General features: G+C 45.4%; 1 protein-coding gene across 5 annotated transcripts in view; it reads left to right on the forward strand.

The window, feature by feature from the left end:
- Nucleotides 1-27,935, forward strand: part of TMEM273 (transmembrane protein 273) — a 55,485-nt gene that overhangs the window by 22,634 nt on the left and 4,916 nt on the right. For 3 of the 5 annotated variants that reach the window (XR_010381900.1, XR_010381901.1, XM_010986718.3), the window contains one exon: nucleotides 8,650-9,800. The exons of the other annotated variants lie outside the window; for them this stretch is intronic. Coding sequence is in view for 1 of the 3 variants with exons in the window: in XM_010986718.3 (XP_010985020.1) it covers nucleotides 8,650-8,674 (25 nt within the window). In the remaining 2 variants the exon portion in view is untranslated. Of the gene's footprint in view, nucleotides 1-8,649; nucleotides 9,801-27,935 lie in introns of those variants that run through there. 5 annotated transcript variants of the gene reach the window in all.

Raw genomic sequence — 27,935 nt, forward strand, 5'->3', positions numbered from 1 at the left:
TGTTTTCTGTCATATGAAATGCTTTTGCCCAGATAGCTGCAAGCTTTGCCCTTCATTTCCTTCACATCTCTGCTTTCCATGTCACCATTTTGTCTTAGATAGCCTGCTTAAAATAGAACCCTCTCCCCACTTCTCCAGTTATTCTCTTTCCCTTACTTGGCCTTATTTTTCTTCATAGTACTTTCCACTTGCTGACAGTATATGATATATCGATTTGTCTATTTCTTTTGACTGTTTCCCCCTTAATATGTAAGGTCCTTTAAGGTGGGATCCTCTTCATCTCTGTAGCCCCAGCACATAGCACAGAGCCTAGAACAGAGGAGGCACTCATGATACTCAGATGTGAATGAATGAATGAGCATTAAGGTGTGGGCTAGGCGGTGAGAATTAAGAAAAGAGAAGACAGGTTCCCTTACAGTCTACTGGGGAGACGGACACATTATAGATCCTTGTTGCCTGGTATTGGGGCCAGGGGGTGCTGTGACAGGGCTAAGTGTGTGTTGCTTTGTGCCCTGGGGGTGCAGAAGGGTGCATTATCCAGCAAAGAAGCAGGATGTCTGGGAGCACAGGTTGAGACCGGGACTGTATGTGGAAGGATGAGGAGAAGTTCACTGGGGGAGCAAGGATCTGAGCTATACCAAGGATGCAGATGGCCCAAGACCTGGGAGCAGAGTGAAGATGCTGCAGGAAGAGAGGAAGGAATCCAAGAACAGCCAGCATCTGCTGGGGCGGGGAAGTCCTGGCTGGGTGGTGCCCTTGGAGGAGTAGGTGGTAGATCAGGTGTGGGCAGTGGGCCGTGGGGGTATGTTGGCGACTACTTTTTTGAACACTGTTAATCTGAGGCTTCTGAAGCCTTCCAAATAGAGATGTTCAGGAAGTGGCTGGTATTCAGGGTAGAATCTGGGCTGAGACAGGGTGGTGGGCTTTTAGAAGGAACCGGAAGCACAGTCTCCCCCTCCGGTCAGTCCCTGGGACCTGGGACTTACAAAGTAGTGTCTCTTGAAGGAATGGATGGATTCATGGATGAAGAAGAGATGAGCGTGTGGCACACTGTGATCAGGGGGATGCCCAGGGGGTGAGCTGGAAATGGACTTTCCTAAGAAGTTCACTTTCTTGAGGATCTGCCCTCCTTCGGATGTTCTGATTTCTGGCAATGATCTCTGAGTTGTGAGGCCCTAAAGGATGTTTCACCAACTCTGTCTCCAAGCATCACCTCTCTGTTTCTGACTCAGTATTTTTCGGTCTCTCTCTCTCTGTCCTATCCCCTGTCCTCCCCCTCCACCACCTGGCTGGCCAGCCCACTGGCCTAGGGGAGACAGGTGTGAATAGGGTGACTGTTTACCTTACCATCAAATGTGGACTTTTTGAGAGTGGAGAAGAGACACAACTAATAATTATGTCAGGACGATGGGCATAAACCCGGACCATCCTGGGAAAACCGGAGCATGTGGTCGTCCTAGGTGTGGTGGGCGGTGGTCTCTGGGTCCTGGGGTGGCCATACAGCTCTCCTCTCACTGACAATGTCACCTCCTCTTGCACCTGGGGTTCTCAAAGCGGGGGGGGGGGCAGGTCCCCAGCCCCAGGAGGCTTTTGGAAATGTGTGGTGGAATTGGGGGCTTTTGAGACTGGGGGACCACGGAGGCCACGTGTCCCATCTCACACACACACGCTCACACACTCCCAGACCCACCCTGGCTAACTTGTCATGTTTCTTTTTCTAAAAGAAACGTGCTGAACAGCTCCCGACTGCTACCAAATTCATGACCCACTCATGCAGGAAAGTGGAATTCCAGGTCAGCTAATGCCCTCCCTTTCTTCACCCTAAAGGGTGCCTTCTCCCTGGGGAAGCTCTGTCTTCTTCCAGCCCTGGCAGGAAGGTGTTCTCCCAGCTCAGCCAGGGCTATACTCTGATTACTCTGGTTGGAGCTGCCCCAGACTGTCCCACTGTAGAATCAGGCAGACTGAACTTCATCGGGATTTCTACCAGGGCTTTTGACAGACTGGGGTGTGGGAGGCCACGGACTGAGTCTGGAAGGATGAGAAGGATTAGCTTTTGATGGCAGGGGTGAGGGAATGCAAAGGTGAACCCCAGGTCCAGAACCTGCACTGCCTTTGGGGGCCCAGCTGGTCTCTGTGGTGGGGAGTGCAGGATGGGGGACAGTTTGGGATGGATGGACTGTGCCTGCAATGGCAAAGACTTTGCCCACAGCGTGGCCTTGGGGGCCCTCTGCTGGGTGGCTGAGGCACCCTGGCGTGTGGCCATAGGCTGCCGTGGCCGGCTCAGGCCCTGTGTCAGGGCGATCGAGTGGGCAGGTGGAAATTCCAGCAGAGTGATCTTGTCACCACCCACAGTGAGAGATGCTGACTTGGCCATCCAAACAGCCCACACACATCCGGGGGCCCGTGGGATTAAGGCATTGTGTTTTGAAAGCTCCAGTGCCCTTGAAAGTTTCCAGAACTGTTGCAAACCCTGAATCAGGGACATCTTAGTTTGGAATTCATAAATCTGAAGGATTTCACAAAGCCCAGTGCTTGCTTCATCCTGGTGCGTGCGGACATGCATGCATGCGTGCGTGCGAGGGGTGAGGGGTTGGGAGAAGCAGTGATGACTCATAATGAAGGCCTGGCACACACATGCGTGCGCATGAAGCTGTTGCTGTGAACAATAACACACACGCCAATTCAAAGCCTTGTTGCATGAACAATCACTGTGGTTTTATGCTCCTATGTATGATCGATCGTGTCAGAGGAGTGTCTCAGTTTTGTGTGTGTTTGGAGGGTCTGGATTATTTTAATACATTGCAGCAATAGGAGGAAATTTACATAATCCAGGCGAGGCTGAAACATTGTGAGAGTGACGTGCAGGAAAAGGATGGAGAAGGGTGCAGGAGGAAGGCAGCAGGTGGAGGAAGGGAAGGAAGAAATGAAAGAGGGGGAGAAGTGCGTGGCTGGGAGTTAATGGCTGGACCGGACTCTGCCCCCGCCCATTCTCCCCGCATCCATTCCCCAACCGTGTACAGGGAACTGTTCTTGGCACGTATCACGTCGGAGCTCCTCTACAGAGAAGGGAGACACAATTCAAGTTTCCAAAACTGACACTAGATGGAGTCAGGCTTGAGTCAGGAAGAAGTTAGACCTGAAAGAAAAAGCTAGGGCCAAGCAAGCTGTTCTCCTGTAGCGGAACTTTGCATGTGCTGTCACCTAGGAATGATTTAGTGAACATCCTGTCCTCCAGTTCTGCAGGTTAAAATTCGGTTTCTCTGAAAGGTGAGTTGTAAGAGGGATCCAATGGCTCTTACTGAAAGGAGGAAAGGCAGTCCCTCTGGTCTCCTGCACTGGCTGGCGGCTCCCCTGAGCGCCTCCCACAGGAAGAGAGGGGGATTGCTAGCCATGGTCCTTTAGAAGTCCTTGTGCCAGGAAGGCTGTGAGACCAGGAATCAGCATCTCTTTGGGACATGTGCAGAAAAACCCTAAAACAGTGGTACTCTGACAAGATTTTAAATGAAGCTGTGGGGCATTTGCCTGATTAGAGCTAAGATACCTGGGTTTTAACAGCAAGATAATTAAATTTTATTTTCTATTTTATTTAATTTTACTGTATTTTATTTACCAAGAATGGAAATGGATGTTAATTCGATAGTATCATCAATTACGCAGTCCGTATTCAAATTTCTCCGATCAGTTTCACAAGTATCTTTTAGAGCTCTGTTTTTCCAAGTCAGGAGCCATTGTCTTTGATTTTGTCTCTTTTTTTTTAAGTCTCTCTCGATGTTGCCTTCTCTCTCAGCAGCATTGTCGATTTTGAAGTACCTCAGCCAGTCATCTTGTATGCTGTCCCGTTTTCCAGATTGGCCAATTCCCTCCTGAGTAGATTCGCATTGAGAATTTTCAGGATTACTGCAGAGGTGACATTGCATGTGTATCTTTCAGTGAATTGCATTCAGTGCATCCGGAGGCACACGACGCCAGGCTCACTTACTGTTGGTGATACTGCTTTTGATTGCTTTTTAAGGAAGTGTCAGCTAGATCTCTGTACTGTAGAGAGAAAATCCCCCCTTTGTAATTAGTAAATAATCGAATTTGAGACCTTAAGAACATCCTGACCCGAGCAATTCTTTACCCAGTGATTTAACATCTATTCCATGTCCATGTTTGAATCAGTTACTGCACTGAGGATTACAGAGAGCTGAGTTTCTAATTCCAGCATTCCTTCTACATTTAATAGCTGGCATTCTTCTACAAAAAAGACCATCCTTTCTCCTTTTCTCTTTCTTTTATGGACTTCAATGCATTATAATTCATCACCATCATGAATCTTTTTGATGCTCACATTGTCCCAAGTTGTCAGTACAGGTCACTTCTTGGTGGCTTTAGACAGGATCCCAGTAGTTGTTGAGCATTTCCTAGACTTGTGGCACAACACAGTGTCCCAGGCTCACCTTGTACTGTCCCTGTCCAGACCTGGAGTCACCCATTTTCCCTAGATCCGTGTTTTCTTCCTTCTCTTCCTCCTCCTTCTTTCTGATGTGGAATAGCTTTTAGAAACCAAGATCTGGGCACAGTGAGTGCTCAGGGACATTCAGGCATCATCGTCTACCAGCCCTCTTAACGGACAGTCAGCAAATGCCTATTTATTTATTTAATTTTTTATTGAAGTGTAGTTGATTTACAATGTTAGCTTCAGGTATACAGCGAAGTGATTCAGTTATACATATACATGCATATATAAATAGATATTTTTCAGATTCTTTTCCATTATAGATTATTACAAGAAATTGAATATAGTTCCCTATGCTATGCAGTAGGTCCTTGTTGTTTATCTGTTTTATATATAGTAATGTGTATCTGTTAATCACAAACTCCTAATATATCCCTCCCCGCACCTGCCTTTCCCCTTTGGTAACCATAGTTTCTTTTCTATGTCTGTGAATCTATTTCTGGTTTGTAAGTGAAATTTGAAAATTTTTTTGGATTCCGCATATAAGTGATATCATATATTTGTCTTTCTTGGTCTGACTTAATGCACTTCATATGATAATCTCTAAGTCCATCTGTGTTGCTGTAAATGGCAATATTTCATTCTTTTATATGGCTGAATAGTATTCCATTGTATAAATACACCACAGCTTCTTTATCCATTCATCTGTAGATAAGACATTTAGGTTGTTTCCATGTCTTGGTTATTGTAAATAGTGTTGCTATAGCAAATGTATATTTAAATTAAAAACTCAATACCATAAGTGTCTTCTTAAGAGTTCTTATTTTGTATTTCTACTTTGCTTCCTCTAAAGTGAAAACCCTATTACCCAACTGTATAAATATTTTTACCCATTTGCTCCATCCTATAATATGCACTAAATATGTACTTCCAGGATTACAACACTATACAACTACAAACTCGCTTAAAAATTTCTTTTTGTTCTTAGAACTGAGCCCTCCATGTGAACAGAGCATTGTGTTCAAATTGAATTATTCTCTCAGTGTGGTTATGCTATCAACTTGATACAGAGTGAGAGATGTTTGTTTCAGTGCATATGCTATTTTATGTCTCCTTTCTTAATCCTTTGAGTTTAATTTTATTTTTGCGTATGTAAATCACGTATCTGGTTCAAAACTAAAAACGTAAACAGGTAAACTCAGAGACATTTTACTCTCATTCTGTCCTCTCCACCCTGCTCCCACCCACTGCTTTGACGTGATTAATCTCAATATTCCCACTTTATCCTTTCTGTGTTCCTTTTACAAAAATATATTTAATTAAAATTTTTCTGCATATATATAATTTTTATAAAATTAGATAAATATTTATATATACACCTATGTATATATAAATATAAATAAATAAATAAATATACATATATATATAATTCTGGTTCTCATGTGGGTTTATTTTTATTTGGATCTCTGATTCATTTGGTGTGGTGTGTGGTATGAGACATAGATCCAATTTTATTTTTTTCCCAAATAGCAATCCACTTATTTCTATATCATTTTTAAAACACCCTACTTTCCCCAGCGTTTTATTTGACATCTTTCTCCTGTTCTAAATTTCCACGTATACTTGGACTATTTCTAGATTTTGTATTATTCTCCAATGATATTTGTGATTATTCACGTGCTATTACCACACTTGTGTGGTGGCATCAAGAAAGCCTGTTACCTGGCGGGGCTGCTTCCCACGCACCCTGGTTTTCTTTTCTAGCTGTTCTTGTGTGTTTGTTTTTCCATACAAGCTTTACAGTCAGTTTCAGAATGTAGCTACAGAAACAAACATCTTACTATTTTCACTGGGATTGAATTACGTTCATGTATTAATTTGAAGACGATTGACTTCTTTATGACAGTAAGCATTCCTTCATGGACAAGAAATATGTATATTTTACAAGTCTGTGTTTTTGTGTGTGTCTTAGGAGAGCTTTCGTATTTTACCCTTATGGATTTTTCACATTTCTGGTCAAGTTTATTCCTAAATATTTTATGGTTTTGTTTCTTTTGTAAATGGAACGTCCCATTATGTCTCCTACTTGGTAATAGATTGCCTATGAATTTTTTTTTTTTTTTGGTGTGTTAACATGATAGCAGCTGCCTTATTGAATGCTTTTATAGTTTTGTTTGTTTTCTTCTGGAGCTCCTTGAGTTTTCATCATATCATGTCATCTGCCAAATTATAGATCTTCTCTCCTAATTCTTAAGTCTCTAATTGTTTCCTCCTCTCTGAATGCATTGGCTAAAACCACCAATACAGTGTGAGTATCCCTGTCATGTTCCTGATCTTGGTGGAAAATCCACTAGTGGTTTTCATTAAGTGAGGTGTTAGCTTTAGAACTAGGTACACATGTTTTCATCATGTTAAGGAAACACTCACCAATTCCTATTTTACTGAGTTTTCAAAGTCAGGAAAGTGTGTGGGATTTGGTCAAGAGACTTTCAGCATTAGCAGGCATTAACTTATCCTCAGCAGATCTACCCTGGAATGGTCCCAGGCAAACCAGGAAATATAGGCACCCTTGTTACCAGTTAAGTTTATTTTTCTCCTTCTCTTCTTGTTGGTCTGTATGATTTTTGGAGGATGGGGTGGAAGATTTGGGTGTAAGCAGCCACTATAATCCCAGAGTCTCCAAAAGTCTCTTTCTCTTTCCCTTGATACCCAGCCCAGGTCCGCAGCCTGATTCACTTACTAGTCCGGCCAGCAGGTGCTGTCCCAGCGTCTGTCCAGCTAATCTTTCCCTATAGATTGTGTCTGATTATCTAGGGGCTGGTGGTGCACCCATCTGTAGAGGAATCTCTATCCTGTCAGAGAACAGTTCCTCAGTGGGGTAGCTCACGGGTGCCACTTCCCAGCTCTGGGACATCAGGGGTGGGACGCAGCTGCTCTCCTGGTCTTCCCATCTTCTCTGGCATCAGTATCTCAGGTGCAAATGCTGGCTATTCCAGATACTTTAGATCCTCTCGTTAGCAACACCCAAAGGGACCCTTTTAACTCAAGACTTTGTAAAGATAATAGGAGGGATAAACTTTCTGTTGAGCCCCCGGACCTCCAGAGTAGCCAACTCAAACTCTTTGTTTTTCTGGACCCACCATCCTTTAAAGGAGAAACACAAAACCCTGACCGCATTTGAGGCTTTGAATCCTTTCTTCCTCCTCTCTCTCACTATCCTTGCCTTGCTTGTCTTCCATGTTGGCTCTGCTGCCATCAAGCTTTGTAACCCTGACCCCAACCTGAGCCCTTCGTCCTCCACACGGGGTGTTTGCTATGCATATGCTGTCCCTTTTATGGATGTTGACTTGGCTCATCCCATTGATGCTTCATCCTGCCCTGTCTGTCTGCTGTTTCTGCCCCTTCTCTCCTGGGGAAATGTTAGACGTCAAGATATTGGGACTGAAGACGCACAATGAAATGGCATAAACAAGTATGCAGTGTCAGCATAAATGTGCCCAGCTGTTAGATCTGTGGATAATGTTGATGTGAAACTGCCATGAATTGTTGGTGTAAATTTGATCTCCACATGAAAGTGTTGGTGACACCCTTGGCCAAGAGTGGCCACAGCAAGTTCTCTGCCTGACTTTCAGCCCAAGATTTTCTGTATCAGGGTCTGGTTTGGTGTCCATCTTTTCTTCTGTGTTCCTAGTTTTTAATGTATGTCTATGCTGCCATTCCCTCCTGTCAAAACTGGTCCACTAAGTACGGAGAAGTCTCATCCTCTGTAACAGCATATAGTTCAGACGTGAAGGTATCAGTTTCTAGTTACATTCTCGTAGGTCTGCCTACCTTGTTCCTTGTAGCACCTGTTCAGATCAATGCCAACGGAATGCCAAGGTCAATGCCAAGATCAAGATCAATGCCAAGATCAGGCAAGGGAATGACTTCTTCCCTTTTTGTCACCAAAGTGGATGAAGTTGTGTGGCTTTGATCTGGCAGAAAAAACCTCTAGGTTGTGCTCGATCTGAAAAACTCTCCCCTTCACCTAGAGCCGCTGGTCTTCAGGTCCCTTTCTATGTTGCACGAGGACCTGTTCCACTTTGCTAGGATTGGCTGATGGGCTCTTTCATACCCGTTTAACTGTGTGGGTTGCCTAGGCGTACGCCGTGATTAGTTAGAACATAGTCACTCTGTCAGTAAGTCGCCCAGATGGTTCTTTTCCTTTCCAGAAATGCAGCAGTGATTGAGCTCTGAGTGAGCAACCTCTTCGGGAGGGGATCGGCAGCCTGGACTGCTGCCCAAGATTGCAGTCTTGGAGACTTGAATTTAAGCATCCAAAGCTGGTAATGGACCTTTGCATGGAACTCAAAATCCAGGGCAAATAATAGAAGGAACAGAATCTATGACAGTGCTTCTGTCTCAAAGGAAAATATTGCTTCTCTTCTGCAAGAAACTGAGGGCACAGAGGGATGCATGAGCACTCTTTCCAGCAGTGAAAAAAGATGGAAGCCAGGAAATCTTCCCTGCCTATCCTGGTTCCCATGTCAGAGCTGGTCACGCTCCATGATGGCGTTGTGTCCATGGCAATGGAATCTACCTGCAGCAAACGGCTCATGGAATAAGAAGCAAACTCAGGGCTACAGTCTTTTTAGCATCACCATCTTACTAACAGGTGGGCAGCATTTTCCAGAACTGCTGACCTCACTTTCTTAGCTGCCAGAAGAATCTCCCTGTCAAAATTCAGGGGCCCTGAAACATGGCAACCATGGGGCAGTCTTCATCCCTGCGAATGAAAGATAGACCTTCCAAAGGATGAAATGGCTGGAGTGGGAGGATGTTGGCTCTGCAAACAGTGGAGCCAACAAAGGATTAAAGGACAAAGCAGACGCCTGCCTTGTAGAGAGCTGTACAAATGCAAGGGATTATTAATATGCTTTTAGATTTTGTGGTGACTATTACAATGTGCATACCTGATCACGGACAATGCAACTGGCAGAGACTTAGGAAACTCACATCTTTGTATTACTGCCTTAAACCTAAGGCTCTGTGGCCCAGACCCCACTCATGTTTATCTCCATGTAATATTAACCTTGTATTTCCACTCCGTTATGGAACACTGTTGGCCTTTTAATTCAACAGAAATCTGGGTGGCTGTGCAGACTGGTTCCCCTTGGATTACTCTCCTTGTATGCGATGAGAGCTGAGCTATCTTTTAAAACAAAGTGCTGTGTTATAATAATTTGCCTGGATTCCCAGGGCGTCTTTTATCTGACTTGATAACAATGTAGTTCATTAGCAGCCTTTGTTAACTGATAACCTAAAGCGGTAATGTGATAACTCGTCAGCAATTTTCTGTGTGGAAGATAGAATAAACCATCTTGTAAGGTATCTGTTAATTGATTTGCTTCCTTTAACATCATTTTAATTAAGACATCTGGTTGTGAATGGAAGGTGAATGCTTCTGGGTTCTCTGGAATCATTTTAATTTCTATAGACACAAGAGAACGTGGGGTCCTCTCCCCGACCCCACGTCATGCATGGCACATTTTCCCAGCACCACTCCTGGGCTCTGGCTTTGTTTGAGCTCCACACAAGGTCCCCTGTGTGAAGAACCAGTGTCTGAAGACCAGGGTCTTCAGCTTGTAGAGGCAGATGTGCTGTGGGAGCCGGAATGGGCTGGGGAGGTCTATGCAGTTGGTCTCCTTGGCTGACACCCCATATCCAAACTCAGTGACTTCTTTCTGTGGCAGTCCTACTGGAAGCCCTCTGATGCCTCTTTCAACAGCCCCTCTCCATGGGATCAGCTTCCGGGGATAGAGGTGTCATTGGGCAAGGGCTCTTGGATGTGGTTTTGAAGCATCCACAAGAAATCATTGTGTCTGTGTGTGCACTGTCTTGAGTGAGGGTCATTCTCACTGCCCCACCTCATGGTTTGGAAGAATGCTAGCAGAGGCCAGGGGCTCGGATAAACCCTGCCCCTCCCAGTCCAGTAGGCCTTGGGGCCCTCAGAACACATACAGATCCCAGACAGCCCATCTCAACAGGCAGAACACCCTGCCCAAAGGCAAAAGGACAGATGACACCAGAAGGAAAAGCCATCCCTACATGGGTGGATAAAGCCACAGATGGCAGCAGCCTGCCAGGATCTAAAGGCAGAGTGGTGGTTTGCTGCCTCCAAGACTCAGCACCTGGAGGAGACGGTGAGATGTAAGAGGGTTATCTGGCAAGATCATCAAATTCCAAATAGGTATCAATCTCTAGATCCATAAATTAGAAACATATTTACATTGAATCTGTAGAGTAAAATAAACACATAAAAATTAAATAAATACATGTATGTAATCTCTTTGTGTTAAAAGTATGCATATCATAGAATTCTGATATAGTCTATCATAGAATACATGGGGGGTTGAATAAGTGAGTAAATAATGGTCCTTTCCGTCATCCAAGTTTGGAGACAGCTGAGAAGTAGGAAACAAGTTAGGCAGATGGAGATTAAAGTGTCAGAGTTATTCTGATCTTCAAAGGAGGCATGACATGTCAATATCACGCTACAGACCCCTAGGGCCATGCTTGGTGTCCTTGCCCCAGTCCAAGCAAAGGGTGAGCGTGGCTGGGGGTGGAGTGCCTGCTGGCAGCAAAGATGCAGAGGACGGATGGGTTTGGGATGGTCCCCTCTCTGCGCGGTGTAGAGTATGTAGGCTTTGAACCCAAATGCCGCTTTGTGAGCAGGACACATTATTTACCTTTGCTGTGCCTCAGTTTCCTCATTTGTAAAATGTAATAGCTGTACCTTCCCTGTGGGATCTTTGTCAGCATTAAATAAGGTGATGCATGTGAAGCTCTCAGGACACCGGCATGTAGGCCACCAGGGAAGTGGGTCAGAGCTCGCCGTATTTTCTTAGCAAAAAAAAAAAAAAAAAGCCCATAAGGAAGTCTTTCAATGGGTTTCTGATTTTTTTTGTTGTTGTTGTTCTTTCCTGAGTTTAAATCAGGAGATGGTTCTTAATCACCGGCAACAAATTGTGAGTCAAGCACAGTGGTTGACCAACCAACAAAGAATTAAAACCACATCCAAGGATTACCCTAAGCATATTCTGATGGGGCGTTTGCAGCCAGCAGCAAGGGCTCAGCTCTGCGTCCCCAGTAGACTCGCCCCAAGGGGAGACGTTCTGAGGACTCTGCCCCATCATCCAGGTGACTCCACCTGCCGCTGATGTGATGATGCTCCCCTCACCTCCGTCAGCCCTGGGAAGTCAGGTGGCCTTGATGCCTCCTACCTCCACATCAGGCCTTGATCTGCGCTCATTCAGGTTGGGCAGAAGTGGGGCTGAGGTCGTGAGGAAAGGCTGATCTCAGGAGGAAAATCAGACACAATAGGACAGGAAAAATCTTTCTCAGTCCAGGCTTTGTGGACACTTCATCCATTTAAATTGTATCTGCATGTCCAAGCCTAGCTTTTTTAGATGTAGGTGCGCTCAGTGTAACAACCACCGGGCTCCTCGCTGATGGAATTAAGAACAAGGGTTCTCATCTAGATGGCTGAGCTCTAACCCCTCCTGTGTGTCACCTACTCCCTGTGGGTGACCTCCGGCTAGGCCCTCAACTTTGTCTTAGTTTCCTCATCTGTCACCTGGAGCTGGTGACCACAGAGAGTTGCCAGGATTCCCTGATGAGTTATTAGATGTGGCACAGCTTTGAACAGTGTCCAAAACTTCTAAATGTCCTATCAATGTTACCTATTATCAGACACTATGGGAAAAAAAACAGGGGACAGAGATGTGGTCCTTAAGTAGGGGAAACTGCAGGCAAACGGGGTAAGCAAGGATTGCTTTGGAGATGTGTTGTTGGAGCCCAGAAAAAGAGAAAATCCTAGTTGCTAGCAGAGTGATCTCCCAGCCTGGATGGGAGGAGTCTGAGTCAGGGAGGAGGGTGGAACATTCTGGAACCCGGTCTGCCAATAGCCAGGAGTAGAAAAGACCATGGCGAAGCTAAGGAAGGGCAAAACAACCCCTGTGCCTGGGTCTATGCTGTGCGGGAGGAAGTGCAGGATTCTGTGATACATAGTATTCTGCCGTTTGCTTGTCTGGATTTGTGCAGTCTGTTTTCTTTGCAAAGTAGGAAGATAGTAAGTGAGTATATGAAATAGAAGTTCAGAGATATAAGGAAAGACCCAGAAGTCCTAATACTCATTTACTAGATGTTCTAGACGGGGAGAGCAGGCAGAACAACAACAGCAAAAAAGGACGTATCAAAAGACAGAGAATGAAATGGACCAGAGCTGCAGAAAGATACCAGAACTTGACTTAAAAGCAAGGATCTAGTGAGATAAATGCAAAACTGACTATATCCAGAAAAATCAAAGTAAAATTTGAGAGGACCAAGAACATAGAAATCCAATGACCTATAAAAATATGAGAATGTGACTAAAATTAGACTTCTTATTTGTAGAACTGAATGAAAGAAGATGGAGAAGCAATATTTTCAAAATTCTCAGGGGAAATGTTTAGGCAATGTAGTATTCAATACCCAAACAAACTACCATTCAAGTGAAGAGGAAAAAGAAATCAAAAACCTCAAAAAATTGACTATCCAAAACTTTTTTCTGAAAAAAAAACAATGCCTAGAAGATGAACTTCAGCACAATGAAAACTGACTTAAGAGGAATATGTGAGACTAAAAAAAAGTAGCAGTGAGCAAAGAAATTAGTAAAATTTATATTTAAGTTTAAATAAGTAATGATTGTTACAAAAATTGTGGTACTGTTACTATACATCAGAATTCCACCTGACCTCAATATGGGTGGTCATACGAGAGAAAAAGAAGGGACAGATGTAAGATCACTATATTGCTCAGGGACATAATATAGAATATTGATGAATTCTCAATATTGATAGAAAAATATAGTACTGAATTTGTATACTGCAAATTCAGGAAGAGTCCTAGAATTTAAAAAAAAAAAAAAAAGATAAGGGGAGGATGGGAAACAGTTACAAGCAATTACAAGCCACAGGGCAGGAGGAAATAAAAAAAGAGAAAGAGAAAAAGCAGAAGGAGGAGGAAGAGGCTGTCAGAAGGGGAGGAATAAACAAGAAAGTATCATAAACAGATAACAAATCAGGGTAGCAAAAATAAGCATAATTACATAAAAATAAATGTGAATTAGTTAAAATCACTAAATTCACCCACTTAAAACAAACATTTATTTTGACTTAAAAATTCGGCTGCATGCTATTATAAACATAATTGAAGCAAAAACTACAATAAGATTAAAAATAAAGGGATGAAAAAAGTTATACCAGGCAAATGCTAACAAAAAATATGACAGATGTAAAAAGAGTATTATCAGGAAAAAACTGAATTCAAGTAAAAAGCTAGACAAAAGACAGAGAAGGATATTTGACAGTGATATTAAAAGCATCATGAAGCTTTGTGTACCTGACAACATAGCTCTGAAATAAAAATAAAGCATAGTACCCACAGAGGGAAGTAGCGGGAAGTTTTAAACCAGCTCTCCAAGCATCAACATGTCAAGTTGGGATCTTCCATTAGGCCACAGAGAAGCAAAAATAATCTCAACAGATTATAAAGGATTGAGATTATGTGCTCTACGTTTACTGACCCCAGTCAAATAAAAATCTGAAAATTTTGAAAATACTAGTACAAAAATATTTCTTTGCTTGGAAATGTTAAAATATGAAAAAACAAAGCAAAATAAAAATCCTGAGGGATTCTGAAGCTGGAAATAACAGAGGAGTGTATCATTCAAACCCTTCTCCTAATAATATTATAGGCTCAGTACAAAATACAATGAAGTAATACCAAATGGAAAGGCACCGCAGAGCCCCCTACAGCAGATGGAGGAGGGAACCTGACCCTAGAAAGAAGAAGGTAGCCTCCTCATTTATCCGGCTCTGCTCCTGAGGGCACATCCAGTCTACACGGCGAACAGGGCAATAGAACAGTTTAAGCAGAAAGTGGCTGTCTTACTGGGATGGGAAAACAAAGACTGGGAATTGAAGCTGTCATAGTGGCCACAAATTTAGGAGAACAATCCTCTAAAGGAAGCAGCCTTAGAGGTGGAGCCCCGAAATCTGCTTTAAAATTTCCCTTACATCCTTGGCTGACTTCTAAACTGGGCATGCGCAGGGTGAAATTGCCAAGGCGCTCAGTGGAGGACCACAGCTGGAAGGCTAAAAAGAGCTGGGCAGAGATTCCAGCAGCTGTCCTGCCATTGAGAGAGAATTTGAAGATCAAATCTGGCCAAATTAAAGGGATGTGGTGTGATGGTTAATTTTGTGTCAACTTGACTGGGCCACAGTGTCTGGATGTGCGGGCAGACATTATTCTGGATGTTTCTGTGATGGTGTTTTTGGATGAGATTAATATTTAAATTGGTGGACTTTGAAGTAAAGCAGATTGCCTCTCATGATGAGGGTGGGCCTCATCCAATCAGTCGAAGGCCTGACAAACAAAAGACAGATTGCCCTGGAGTAAGAGGGAATTTGGCCAGCATACAGCCTTCAGACTTGAACTGCAGCATTGGCTCCCCAACACTTTTTGCCTTTTAAGCATTTTGTCATGCTTTTATTGCTTAAAATCATTTCCAAGGTCCTACTCAGTTTTTTCATGGGTACTATTTAAAAGTTTTTATTACTATAAACTACACATAATGAAAATTCTTGTGTGCCTTCTTTTGGCACAGACCTGAGAATTTCTCTAGGGCAGACACAATTTTTATTCCTAAAACCGCGGTGTGCGTGTGTGTGGCATGGCCAGTGTGAAAATGGTCTGAGTAATAGTATGATGTATAATGATATTATCCCCTAATATTTGGGGAAGCCTGGTCTCCAAGGCTGCTGTATCCAGGTATTTGAATGGAAGCACACCCTACTCTGGCCTCTTTGTCCTGGTTTGCACCTGGCTCCGATGCCAGAATGCCCTTGGAGAGAGTGAGAGAAATTAGAACTGCTTCTGCCAGCCTGAGGGGCAGCCTCCAGTGGTCGTGGCCAAGAAAGCCCTCAGGGAGGGAAGCAAAGTGGACAGAATGAACTGTGAGATCGCTTTGGCAGAAAGAGCACCAACATGGTAGAAACAAGAGTGGGGAAAGGACAGCCCAGTGCCTGGGAGAGGCTGGGTGAGGCCGGGGCTGGGGACACTGGTAGGGCAGCGGCAGGTACGGGCTGAGTCAGGCTGAGGGAGACCTGTGGGTGTCAGGAGAGGTGGTGTGAACGAAAAATACTGCAAGCCGTGTCGGTAAACAAAGAGTGCTGAAGCCATCAAGTCATCAGCCACTGCCGCCACCCGCCACAGTGAGCTCAGACAAGCCTGCAGTCCAGCTTCTGCAGCCACCCACAATGGTACCCTCTGAAGGGACTCAGAATAAGAAAGGACAGGATACTGGCCCTAGGTAGCTAGGTGCTTGTCAAAGGAACGATTTCAATGATCCCAAATGTTTGCTCTTTCCTATATATAGAAAAGCACTAAATTCTTTAACTTGAGATGCCTGGTTTTCTTTACCAGTGATCTTTAATGTTCCGATTACCTGGTCTTTGTTGTAAAACTCCTATATATCCTGGCACTGCCCCTACCTCTTCGGTGCAGGCTCTCAGAGCGATCTGGGAAGCTGTCATCCCAGGCTCGAAGGGGTTCGAGTCCTTGAAAACATCTGCCAAATAAAACATAACTCTCAACATTTAGGCTGTGCATTTTATTTCAGTCGACAGTGGGATAAGCAGGAGGACTGGCAAGGCTACACTTCTGTCTCTTCTCTGCTTTGGGAGGAGTAGCTAGCTTGGAGATGATGGCTGTCATTTCTGTCAGCGGGATGCTGTGATATGGAATAGGCCTTCAATCAGAATAGGACTCACAGGAGTGATAGCAGGCATGGACCCCAGACACTCTCAGCTTGTCATAGGGACTGTGAGTCTACTCCTGGCTCATCCCTGAAAGAACCAGCAGTGCTGGAGAGGACCACGTGGAGGGTTTTATGCACCTGGATGGCAGAAGCTTCCCCTCCCAAGACACTCCAGGCAGAAGGGCCTGACTCCACTTCCCCACAGAGGGCAGTGGGCAGGAGAGCAGAATGGCTGGAAGGGAATTTGCCCCTCAAAGAGAAGTTTTCCTAGGCAAGTGAAACTTTTTAGAGAGAAAATAATATCTAAAGAAGCTTTTTTGGAAGTTGAGCCACGTCAAACCCTTGATGTTCCGACACAGAATAATGGATGCCAGCCAGGATGGATACGATGGGGCCTCAAGCAGACTAAAATCATCTCCTTTCATTGACTTCTTATGTGAGGATGACAATGACTCACCAGATGACAGAAGAGGGGTGAGAAGGGGGAGGAGGAACGGGCACAATCCCAGGGTGGTGACAGGAGGGGATTGACACCTGGGCCCTGCAGCTAGGGGCTGGTCACGCTCTCAGACATCATCTGGTCCTGAAGGAATGCCTCCATCCCCTCCCCCATTCCCAGTGGGGATCCCGTGTCTCTGCTCTGAAAGCGATGAGGGAGAGGAACAAAAAGTCAGATTCAGGCCAAGGACAAGAGAGAAAACTTAAGTGGAGTGTAACTTGTAAGCTTCAGCTATTGTTCATGAAATCATCCAGGCATTTTGGCTCCAAAGGGAAACGTCTCTTCAAATTAAGGATCATTTACAACGTGTGCTTAGCATTTGCCTGGCACAACTTGAACATTGTAAAGCTGCCTCAGCCTTTACGAGATTGAAATGGTGCCCAGGTTGGGGCGCGTGCTTGGTCTTGAAGGGGCTCAGTTGCTCCGGAGGGATGGATGGCGGTGGGTGGAGGAGCTGAGGGCTGCAACAGTTGTCCAGAGCGGGTGGGAAGGGACATGGAGGTGATTCTGGTGGGGACTGATGACAACCCCGCTTGCTGTGATGGGGAAAGTCTGCACCCTGCAGACGGACACAGGTCCTAGGTTGGACACCTGGTTTACAGCCTCGCAGCTACTTGACCTTGGGCAAGTTAGACAGGAAAACTGGCGGGAGTGAGGGGCTGGGGGTTCTCCAGGACCCTCATAAGGATTAAACAATGTAAGGAAATGCATTGCGCTGTGATGGGTTGGTGGTAAATAGATGCTTGTTTTTTTAAATTTTTTATTGACCTGTAGTTGATTTACAATGTTAGTTTCAGGTATACAGCCAAGTGATTCAGTTATACGTATACATACATATATATTTTTTCTTTTCAGATTATTTTCCATTACATGTTATTACAAGAAATTGAATATAGTTCTCTGTGCTATACAGTAGGTGGATGCTCATTTTTTCTGTTTTACGAACTTGGAGTTGAGAAGACAGAATCTTGGGTGGGCTTTCTGCCCATTAGGCAACCAGAACAGCTAATTCAGGTCTCAAAGTGCTTGAAGCCCAGTCATGGTCAGGTTCCTCATGCTCAAGTCTCTCCAGCAGCCCCCAGGGCCACAGAGGCTGCCCTGCCCGGCCCCCAGGCCCACCCAGCCCAGCCGGGCTCCCGCCTGACCCCAGGCCTCCCTCCTCTTCCCAGCAGCATCCCGGGGCCTGCTTGCCCAGCTGGCTTTGATCAGCCTCTCACTGAGCCACTTTTCTGTTTTCCTTCCTCCTTGTTTATGTTTCCCTGCAAACAAATGTCATGTCTTTCCCACGGGCTTCTCTCTAGCCAGTTTGTTTTAACCCCGCGCAAACAGCGCCAAGTTTCTACTCTTCATCCCAGCCTCATTTTCTGCACCCATTGAGCCCAATGCTGCCCTCTGACCCAGAGACTGACACCAGTCCTGAGGTCCTGGGTGCAGGGACGTGCCCATGGGACCTGATCTGAAGCATCCTGGGGATGGAGGGGCAGGAGTCATGGGGTTTTGCAAAATCTTACTTGTGGGCCTTGTATATTTTTTAAAATTTCATTAGTATTTAATTAAAACTGGAAGTAATTTATTGCTTCTTTTCTTACACGTTTGTAGTCCAAAAATTAGAAATAAAGGATCACCGAAAGGATGGTGGAACCTCTTTTCCAAAGATAAATGTTGTTCACTCTTCGGTATGTATTGTTCCAGAATTTATATACGTGAGCAGATACATTTCTATATACTAGGTTCACATAACTGGGATTGCATGGTACAGTGGACCTTTGAACAATACGGATTTGAACTACGTGGGTCCACCTATCTGCAGATTTTTTTCAATAGTAAATATTACAGCTGGTTGACTCCGTGGATGGGGAAACTCAGATATGGGGGGCTGATGGATTGTAAGTTATACTCCTATTTTCAACTGTGTGGGGGATGGGTGCTCCCACCCCACTGCGTTGTTCAAGGGTCAACTTATACGTTACTGTACTGGGAACATATTGTTTTGGTGCTCTTCATGAACTGCATTGCAAACCTTTGTTTAGTTGTCCCATATTTTATTCAACCCAGGGGCTCTCAAACTCTAGCCTGCATCCAAGTCAGTCACAGAGAGGCTTATTTAAACCCAGATGGCTGGATGCACTGGGGGTAGAGCCCAAGAGTGTGCAGTTCTAATCAATTCCCAGGTGAGGCTAATGCGACCCAATCAATGTAACCTCCTTGCCTGGAACATTGGTTGTGTCTGAGCTCATGAACGTCAGTAGCACTGTGTTGAAAATGGGCCAGCAAAATCTTGGACACCCTTAAATCCTGAACGATACATTCCTAGAAGTGAGATTGCCGAGACTGAGGGTGTCACAGGTTTAAAGTTGTTGCTACATATTGCCAGAACTTTTGTCGCAATTTACATTTCCACCAGAGTATACCAGTTTGGACCCTGGGTTTACTTAATTATTTAAAAAATAAAATAAAATGTATTATGGAGGGAGGATATAGCTCAGTGGTAGAGTGCGTGCTTAGCACACACAAAGTCCTGGATTCAATCCCTAGTACATCCATTAAAAAATAAATAAATAAACCTAATTACCCCCTGTCTCCACAAAAATAAAATAAAATGTGTCCACCTGATCTAGCTAGCCTAGCTGAGAAAGCTAGCTTCTCATCCCACAGGCTGTGTGAACCCAGGAAACTTCCCCCACTGCTCCGGGTCTCAGTTTCTTCATCCATTTATGGGGAAAGAATACTCTTAGGTCAACCTTTCTAGGTTGATGTGAGGATCATAAAATGATGATGGGAGTCAACGCCCTTTCTACACTGTGACCCACGTGGAGGTGGCGAGGGTGGGGGGGTCTGAGCACTTCCTTGAAGGATTAAGATAGAGCCTCTATTGTGGAAACTTCCAGAAAGTTAGAATTACTGGGGAAATTTTACCTAAAAGCCTGGTCTTCACAGCCAGAACTGTGAGCTCCACTAACTGCATGTAGGAGCTTCCAGTGGTGAGATGGTAAACTGTTTAGCAACCTGCTCCCTGCCTGGGGTGATGGGGCAGCATGTTCAAAAGCCCTAGATTTTAGCCTTGGCCAATTACCATGATGTGGATACTGCCTCTAAACCGTCTTATAAGCTGCCCGAATGGCATACAATGTACTAAAATAATTAAGAATGAATAAATTTGGAATATTTATTACTTTTGTGTGTAACTTATTTACATTAAGTTTATATGATTTTAATTTTGACAATGACTGTGTTTCACAACTGGCTTGCAAAAAACATCCTTGCAAGATTTAACAACTGGCTTCCGTTAGCCAGTACTGGTGGGCCCCAGAACACCGCTGGAGGCTCCTTGGCTGTGAGCTCGTTAAAAATGCAAGTCATTTTTCCATCTTTATGGAGGAATAATGCCTGGTTAGCCAACTTCATTTTTTACATTCGGCTGTGGGCTACACCCTGGCAATCTGAGTTATTAGGGTTCCAAACGTTTGGCATTTCTATGTTAAAATAGTCCAGCATTAGGCTTTGCGAGGACTGAGATCCGGGGTCCTGCTAGAACGTTTGGCTCTCATGCAAAGCCGTCAAGCTCCTCCTTCACACGACTCGTGCAGAAGGAAACCCAGCAATACAGGGGAAGCATGCGTTGTTTCCAGAACCTTATCAGTGAGGTCTGGAGAGATCCGTTTTCAATTGCTGCTATTCTTGCCAATTAATCATCTTTGCTGGGCTTTATTGTGATCAATTTAATTTGCTGTGGGTTGGATGGTGAATTGTACAGTGTGACGCCTCCTAATCGTATTACTGATGTTCATGGCCTGTCATTTCCCAATAAGCTGGCTTGAATTTGTGATCCGAATACAAGCTGGTCATACTTCTTTCACAAAGGCAGGTAAGTCATATAAGAAATTGCTTTTTGGCTTGTATAGTGCTATTTCATGGCGTGTACCACTGCCTGTGAACAGTGCCGTGTGCATAGCCTATTTGTGTTGTAGCTAATAAAGCAATAATAAATTGGCTAGGTTACCTTCAAGTTTTAGGGAATCATTTTAAACCTGTAAGTCAAAATTTAAATTTGATGGAGATGCTTGTAGTGTTCTCTTGCAAACAATAAATAATTCATGTGTGCTCCAGTCTGATCTTTATCATATTTGTTGAATTTCTAATGGCCAGGGTAGACTTGGGATGGTGTCTGAGGGGAGCTGTCTGTCTTTTGTGCAGTGAATCAATGTTGACCTTCTTCTCACCAATCCTAGCGAGGTTTCTCTTTCTCCCCAGGACTGGTACCCATAGAGCCCAGGATGCTGGCTGGTCCAGGTGGCAGGTGGTCGGGTGGGAGGCGCACCGCTCTCGCTACTTTCCGCCCATTCCCTGTGCGCTGTGGGCAGAACTCTGCCTCATTGGCCCTGAGGTCCTCCCTGAACACACTGATCACATGGAGCAGACGGTCCTTTAGAACCAGACCTGCCTAGCGGAGCAAAGTCAAGTGGAATTTATCCTGGGAATGCAAGGCTGGTTCAACATTTGAAAATCAAGGAATGGGATGTGCCACATTAATAGAATGAAGGGAAAACTCTCCACATAATCATGTCAATTGATGCAGAAAAAAAACATTCTACAAAAACCAACATCCTTCCATGAGAAAAGCACTCAGTAAACTAGGATTAGAAAGGAACTTCTTCAACATGAAAAAGGCCACATATAAAAGCCGGAAATATTCTCAATGAGAAAAAACTGAAAGCTTTCCCTGAAGATAAGGCACAAGACAAGGATGCCAGCTTTCACCAGGGCAATTCAACAGAGTACTGAAGTTCTTTCTAGAGCAATTAGGAAAGGCATCCACATTGAAAAGGAAAAAGGAAAACTGTCTCTATTTGCAGATGACGTGATCTTATGCATAGAAAACCCTAAAGAATCCACACACACACACCCCAAACTATTAGCATTAATAAGCAAAATTCAACAAAACTGAATTTTAAAAAGTTGTATTTCTATACAACAGTAATGAACAATCTGAAAAAGACATCAATAAAGCAATGTCACTGACATAGCCTCGAAAAGAATAAAATACCCAGGAATCCATTTTAACAAAGGAAGACAGGGTTTGTACACTGAAAACACACACACACACACACACACTATGGAGGGGGAGCTGGCACTGGGCTCCCTCACTTCAGGGGTGCAGCCACAGCCAGCAGAGGATTGGTGTGGTTGAAGGGACTGCCTCATGTGCTGGCCCCTAAGTCTCGGCCTTGGGTTCTTTTCTCGGAAACTTTCCAATGGGAATTTCACACAGTCTGATCCAGCCTTTCCGGAAGTCCCCCCTTTACCCCCACTTCATTCCTGGAGGGTCTGGGATTGGCTGCAAGGCTTCGGGCGGTGTGCTGGGGAAGGGACAGTGGCTGGCTTCCCCTAGGATGCCTCTACTGTCCATCTCACAAAAGAGACACTTTCTCTGAAGGACCGGGGTAAGAAAAAGCCAGTCTTTAGCCAAGAGTCTGCAATAGCCATTCCAATGGTGGCCATGAAAAGAAGTATCCCAGTTCAGCGCTGGTGATCTATGAGCTGCTTTCCAGTGCGTGTTGCAAATGCCTTGGATGTGAGCTGAAGGCCACATGGGAGTAGTAAGCCCAGCACATTTGGAAACAGTGCTAACTCACTGTTGGCCTTTGGGGTCCTGCGATCTTCCCCTCTAAGCTGGAGCCATGCTTCCAGAGGGTTCACTCAGTATGAGTTGGCAACTGATGGCCTCAAAGTTGCATCTGAGGTGGCCTATGGCCAGCACATCTTGGACATAGAGAGAAGAAAGACCCATCCCTTTTTCCAGAGCTCCCAGCATGGCTCTCTAAGAACATTCGAAGGGAGTGACCAGCAGCTGGGACCCTGGAGATCCTGGGTCACATGCGTGGCCTTCAGCTGGGATGTCCTTCCTCCCAGCTGAGATCACTTTTCCAAGGAAACAGCTGTTGGAAAAAGACACTTCTGAATTCAAAAATCTCGAACATTTGCAGTCCCATGGAGCCAGAGCTGGACAGGAGGCACGGGGGCTGTGGGCCAAGTTGGGGCTCTGGGGCCTGGAGCACAGCCAGGGACATGCCCGAGGGCCCTGCCTGAGGGGTGTCCCCCTCCCTGCTCCCTGATGATGGGGGAGTCTTAGGCTGTTTGTGTGGGCATCCTGAGGTTAAGGTCAAAACCCCCAAGACAGCTCCAAGCAAACCACCGGGAAGCAGCAGCCTGTGATTAAGTCTGAAGGAAAACAAAAGCAAAGCTCCCATCCCCGTTTGCTTGGGGAGACTTCAGATTGCATTTCTCTGCGGCTGAGTTTTTTTCCTTCCATGGTCCACTGACTCACTTCTTTTTAAATAGTGACAAGAAGCAACCGAAAATGAACTCAAAAGATCATACTTCTCTCCTCTGATACTCAGCTTATCTTCTGGCACTTTCTCTGCAGGGTTAGCCCAAGGTTAAGGTGGTCATTAGTTCCCAGGAATTGGCTTTCATGAGGATGGACTCCCTAGTCTGGAGCCAGCCCTCTACGTGGCCCATAGCATCTGGGGCAGCTCGGCATTTCCCTGCCTCCCTCAGTGTTAAGTCTGATCATGGGGGTTTTTGGCGGGGGCTGGTACCCTCTCAGGGCACCCTATTGTCCAGGGCGAAAAGAGGCGTGTTGCCCACTTAAAACACTTTACACAGCAGCTCGGCCACAGAAACGCCACGACCCGTGCACCGCCCCGGGTCACGTCAGGCTCCTTGGCCAAGTGCACAGGCTATTTCTGGAAGCTCATCAGCTCTGGGGTAAATGATCTGATTCTCCCTGTAGCCTAGATTGTGGCACAAGCCGATCTCTGGAGTTAGAAGGGAAAGGAAGCGGGAGGTGGCGTCTGCTTCCTGCTGGGTCTGTGGCTGCTTTGTTTCCTGTTCACTTCTTCTCAGCTGAGGAAAAAAAAAAAAAAAAAAGTGGGGGAGGGGGTGGGAAGAGGAGGTTTTGGAAGAGAAGTTGAGACTGGAAAATCCTCCAGGCTTGGATTTTGGGGAGGTTTCAGGCTCGCCTGTGATGTGTGAAATGAGTTGGCCGGGAGTCAGAGCTCCGAGAATGTGCTGCGTTGGTCCTTTTGGGGTTCTGCGCTCCATCCCTGCCGGCCTTGGAGTTCTTGGCGAGGCTGGAGACCCAGCTGGAAAACTGCAGGGGCTGGGACATAGGGGAATGGGTGAGCCTGGGCCATAACCATCCTCCCCAACCTTCTTCCAGGAGGGCAGGAACCCCATATGGGTGGCCTAGAGGCTAAGTATCCCTGTGGAGCAGGAGGAGTGGCTGGGACAGAGGGTCTTTCTGTGGCTGGAAGCAGCCCAGAGGCCACATGAGGGTGAGGGACAGTGGCATATTTTGGTGGGGCTTTACTCTAAGTCGCCCCTGGGAAGCAACCCACGGGGGACAACCCCCCGCAGCCTGACAGAGCATCCCTGACTTGGGGCTTGAGATATCAGCACCCCACTTCATGTCTCCTACCTGCACCTTAACTAACCCCTTGGAGTCTCAACCTCCCTCCCTCTATAGTGGATGGTTAATGGTGCCACTCAGGTGGGATGGTTGAGAGGGTTAGAAAGAATATGTGTAGATTCGGGGGCAATAAGGGGCTGACCCCGAGTAACTTTGGAAAATAGTGTTGCTGACTAGGAACTGTAAGGCTAAAGACAAAAGGAACTGTGCAGAAACACGGTACTCTCGTCGGTAGCTTCCCAAGGGGGTACAGGTTAACAACCCTGCAGCTGCTGTGCTGAATACGGAGACTGAAAAAGTCAGTAAAAGGATGGAGGGTGGTGGGAGCCGCAGCAGGATGGTGCAGTGCAGTCCAGACGCCGGTCAATGAGCTGTCTCACCAGAACATACTTAAACACTGCTTGGAAAATCAAAGTCTGTTAAATGACTATGGCTGAGTAACAAATTGCCCCAAAACTTAGGGCATGAAACTACACCTGCTTACATTCTCTGAGGGTCAGGAATTTAGGCAGGGCAGAATTTGTCTCTGCCCTGAAATGTCTGGCGCCCCAGCTCGAAGATTCAAAGGCTGGAAGCCAGAATCATCTGCAGGCTCGTTCACTCTCACATCTGGTGTTTGGCTGGGACCTTTGCCGGGACGTTGGCTGGAACACTTTCATATGGCCTGGGCTTCCTCCCACCGTGGTGGCTGAGTCCAAAGGAGAGCGGAGAGAGAGAGAGAGACAGAGAGAACCAAGGGGAAGCCATATTGTCTTTTATGACCTAGCATCAAAAGTCTCGAAGCATCGCTCTTCTGCATTCCACTGGTGGAGGTAGTTACAAAGTCCACCCTGGTTCAGGAAGAGGGACCCTGCCTCTCCATGGAAGAGTGTCACCTTCGCTTTTTAAGAAGAGCACATGGGATGGGGAATATATTGGTGTGGCCATGTTTGGAAAATACCTACATTCTCTCACAGCCCTGCTAATCTTTCTCCCTTTCCCTGAGGTCACTACTGTTCCCTGCAGGGGTGCGATTACCTTTTCTGTGTCTTTGCACTCATTGACAGTATAGGCTTGGTTTAGGGCTTTGGGGGGAAGAGGGTAGCCTATTTAGTTTATCTCTAAGTAGAATTCCCTTACATTTTGCTTTTTTTCACTAAACATGAATTATTAGTACATGCGGGTTTCTTTATTGCAGTATAATATTCCATGGCTTGCAATTATTTTGTAATAGATTTAGCTATTTCTTTACTTTGATGGATCTTTGAAACATATCCTTTTTTATATTATGGACAACCCTGTAGTCAATATTTCTCTACCTGCTATTTTAAATGCACATAGCACAAAATGTGATCGTTTTCCAGGAAAGGGAGGTTAAGTAAACTGCTGAGGGAAAGAGCATGCTTTTTTTTTTTTTTTTTACGCTTTTAATTGTAATGAGTATTACCAAAATTCCTTTGAGAAAGGCAGGTCACACTGTTACCAGCAGAGTACAAAAGTGTTCATTTTCTCTTGTTCTCACCAGCAACTGTCATTCTTTTTAATTCTTGCTTGCCTTGTGGGTGAAAACAATATACATATATCATGTGTTTTTAATTTGTAGCTTCCTTATTACAGCTAGGTTGAACATCTTCTCACATGTTTATCAGCCATCTGTCCTTCTTTTCCCAGGAATTGCCTGTTCATTTCCTTTACTGAACTATTCCTTTCGCTTTTACTAAAAAGCAGAGAAACGCAGATTGAAACAGTGAGGTTTTTTTTTCTTCAAGCAATGAAATTTAAAAAAAGACGACAAAGATTCTCAACGCTTGTGATGATTGATTCACTGTAGTTTAGAAAAGCCACCCTGTAATTACAAACGTTAACTTATATTTTCTTCCTAAACATTTAAAATTAAAATGCAACCCCAGAACCACATGGAAATATTCTTATTGGTTTTATATGCAGTGAGACAAAAATTGAGTTTTAAAAATAGTGAATAAAAGTTTTCAGCATCATTTATTGACTGAGTCTTTTTTTCTCTCCCAGACTTTTATTTATTTTCTCTCTTAAAAATTCAAATACCATGATGTGATCTTCTCTTGGACAAACTTTGTCTTCCATTGATCTATTTACATTTTTGTGCTGCTGTCCTTTGTTTTCATAAGACAAGTCTCTGGACTTATTAAGTAAAAAATATACAGGCAATGTCGGCATTATTTTCAGGATATTAGGATTATTTCAATCCATCATCTTTTGGAGCTGTATAGAATGCAGGATCCAGAGGAAATGAGTAGGTGAGATGAGCAGGGGTCTGGGGGGGGGGTATGGGGAGAAGTGTTTTGGAGGATGTGCGTTCAATTCCTAGGACATCCTGGAGCAGAGAGAGACAACAGGTAGGAAGGCATGCCCGAGTGATTGTGTGGAACGCAATTTGTGCAGGTGGAGAAACAGAAGGGGACACTGAGTCGTGGGGTGAGAACCAGCCTGCCTCAGGGCTGCAGAGATCTGAGGTGCAGAGAGAAGGCAGCTTGCCTTGGTAGGCATGACCTCGCCAACCCATCCAAATACTGTCCAAAGTATTTATCATTTATTCATTCAATAATTTGACAATTATCTCTAGCATGCTTGTTAATATGCCAGTGTAGTCTAGATGCTAGTGACATAATGGGGGAAATGGATGACGTCTCTCTCTGACCTTTAAGGAGGAGATGGATGAGGAGAGCCATTATGCATATACACCACACAGGACAGAGTCTGAGGGGCATAGATGCGCTTGTGAAAAGTCAAGCAGGGTGGGTAAGAGAGAGATGGAGGGTGAGGAGTGCAGTTTTCCTGAGGATAAGTTCTGTCTCAGCAGAGGCTACGGTGACAGAGGGAGCCACGTGGAGCCCTGGGGGGAGGCGCTCCTGGCAGAAGGAGGGGGCGAATGCAAAGTGCCGAGCAGAATGAGAGTGAGCAGAGAAGGGGGAGACGTGGGGAGGCGCCGCGGGACTCAGGAAGGGAGGGCCAAGGGAACTAGTGAGGCCAGGTTGGGACTTCGGAGCAGTGGGGAGGAGGGGAGATTTCTGGTCACCTGCTGCTTCCACAGTTCAAGGTAGGCCCACCTGGATGTTGGGTGATGACAGTACGTACGTGAGCGTGTGTGTGGTTAAGCGAATGTGGTCTGAGTTTGTATGTGTGTGAGTGTGTGTTTGTGTGTGTGTGTGCAGGCATCTGTGTGTTTATGTGTATTTGAGTGTACATGTGCCTGAGTGATGGCGTTTGTGTGCCGGTGTGGATGTACATGTGTTCATACGTGTCTGAGTGTCCATTTAGGTGTGTTGAAGTGTTTGTGAATCTATGTGTGTACAAGTGTTTACCTGTGTGTTTCTGTGCTTTGTTTGAGTCCCTGACAATACACAAGTCAGGAGAGGTCCAGAGGGGCAATGAGATCGTGGTGGGAAGCCTCTCCTGGCGTCCCAGAGGGGTCTCTGAACTCAGCATGGGTCACAGAACAGACCAATGTCACTGATGACATCATAGAATAAAGCCAGGAGCCTGGTGACCACGGGCGCCGAGCAGCCACTCGGGATGGGGCCAGCGGGGAGGGCTTCAGCCCCGCCCCTGCCAACTCTCACCCCACAGCTGGAGTCTGAGCCCCCAGGCACCGGTGTCCAGCCATGAAGCAGCACTTCAAGGACCAAAGGGGAGGACGGTCAGCAATGGACGGGGCTACCCTCAGCCTGGC

This window comes from Camelus dromedarius, chromosome 8 (assembly GCF_036321535.1).
Source record: "Camelus dromedarius isolate mCamDro1 chromosome 8, mCamDro1.pat, whole genome shotgun sequence".
In the NCBI taxonomy this organism is placed as follows: Eukaryota; Metazoa; Chordata; class Mammalia; order Artiodactyla; family Camelidae; genus Camelus; species Camelus dromedarius.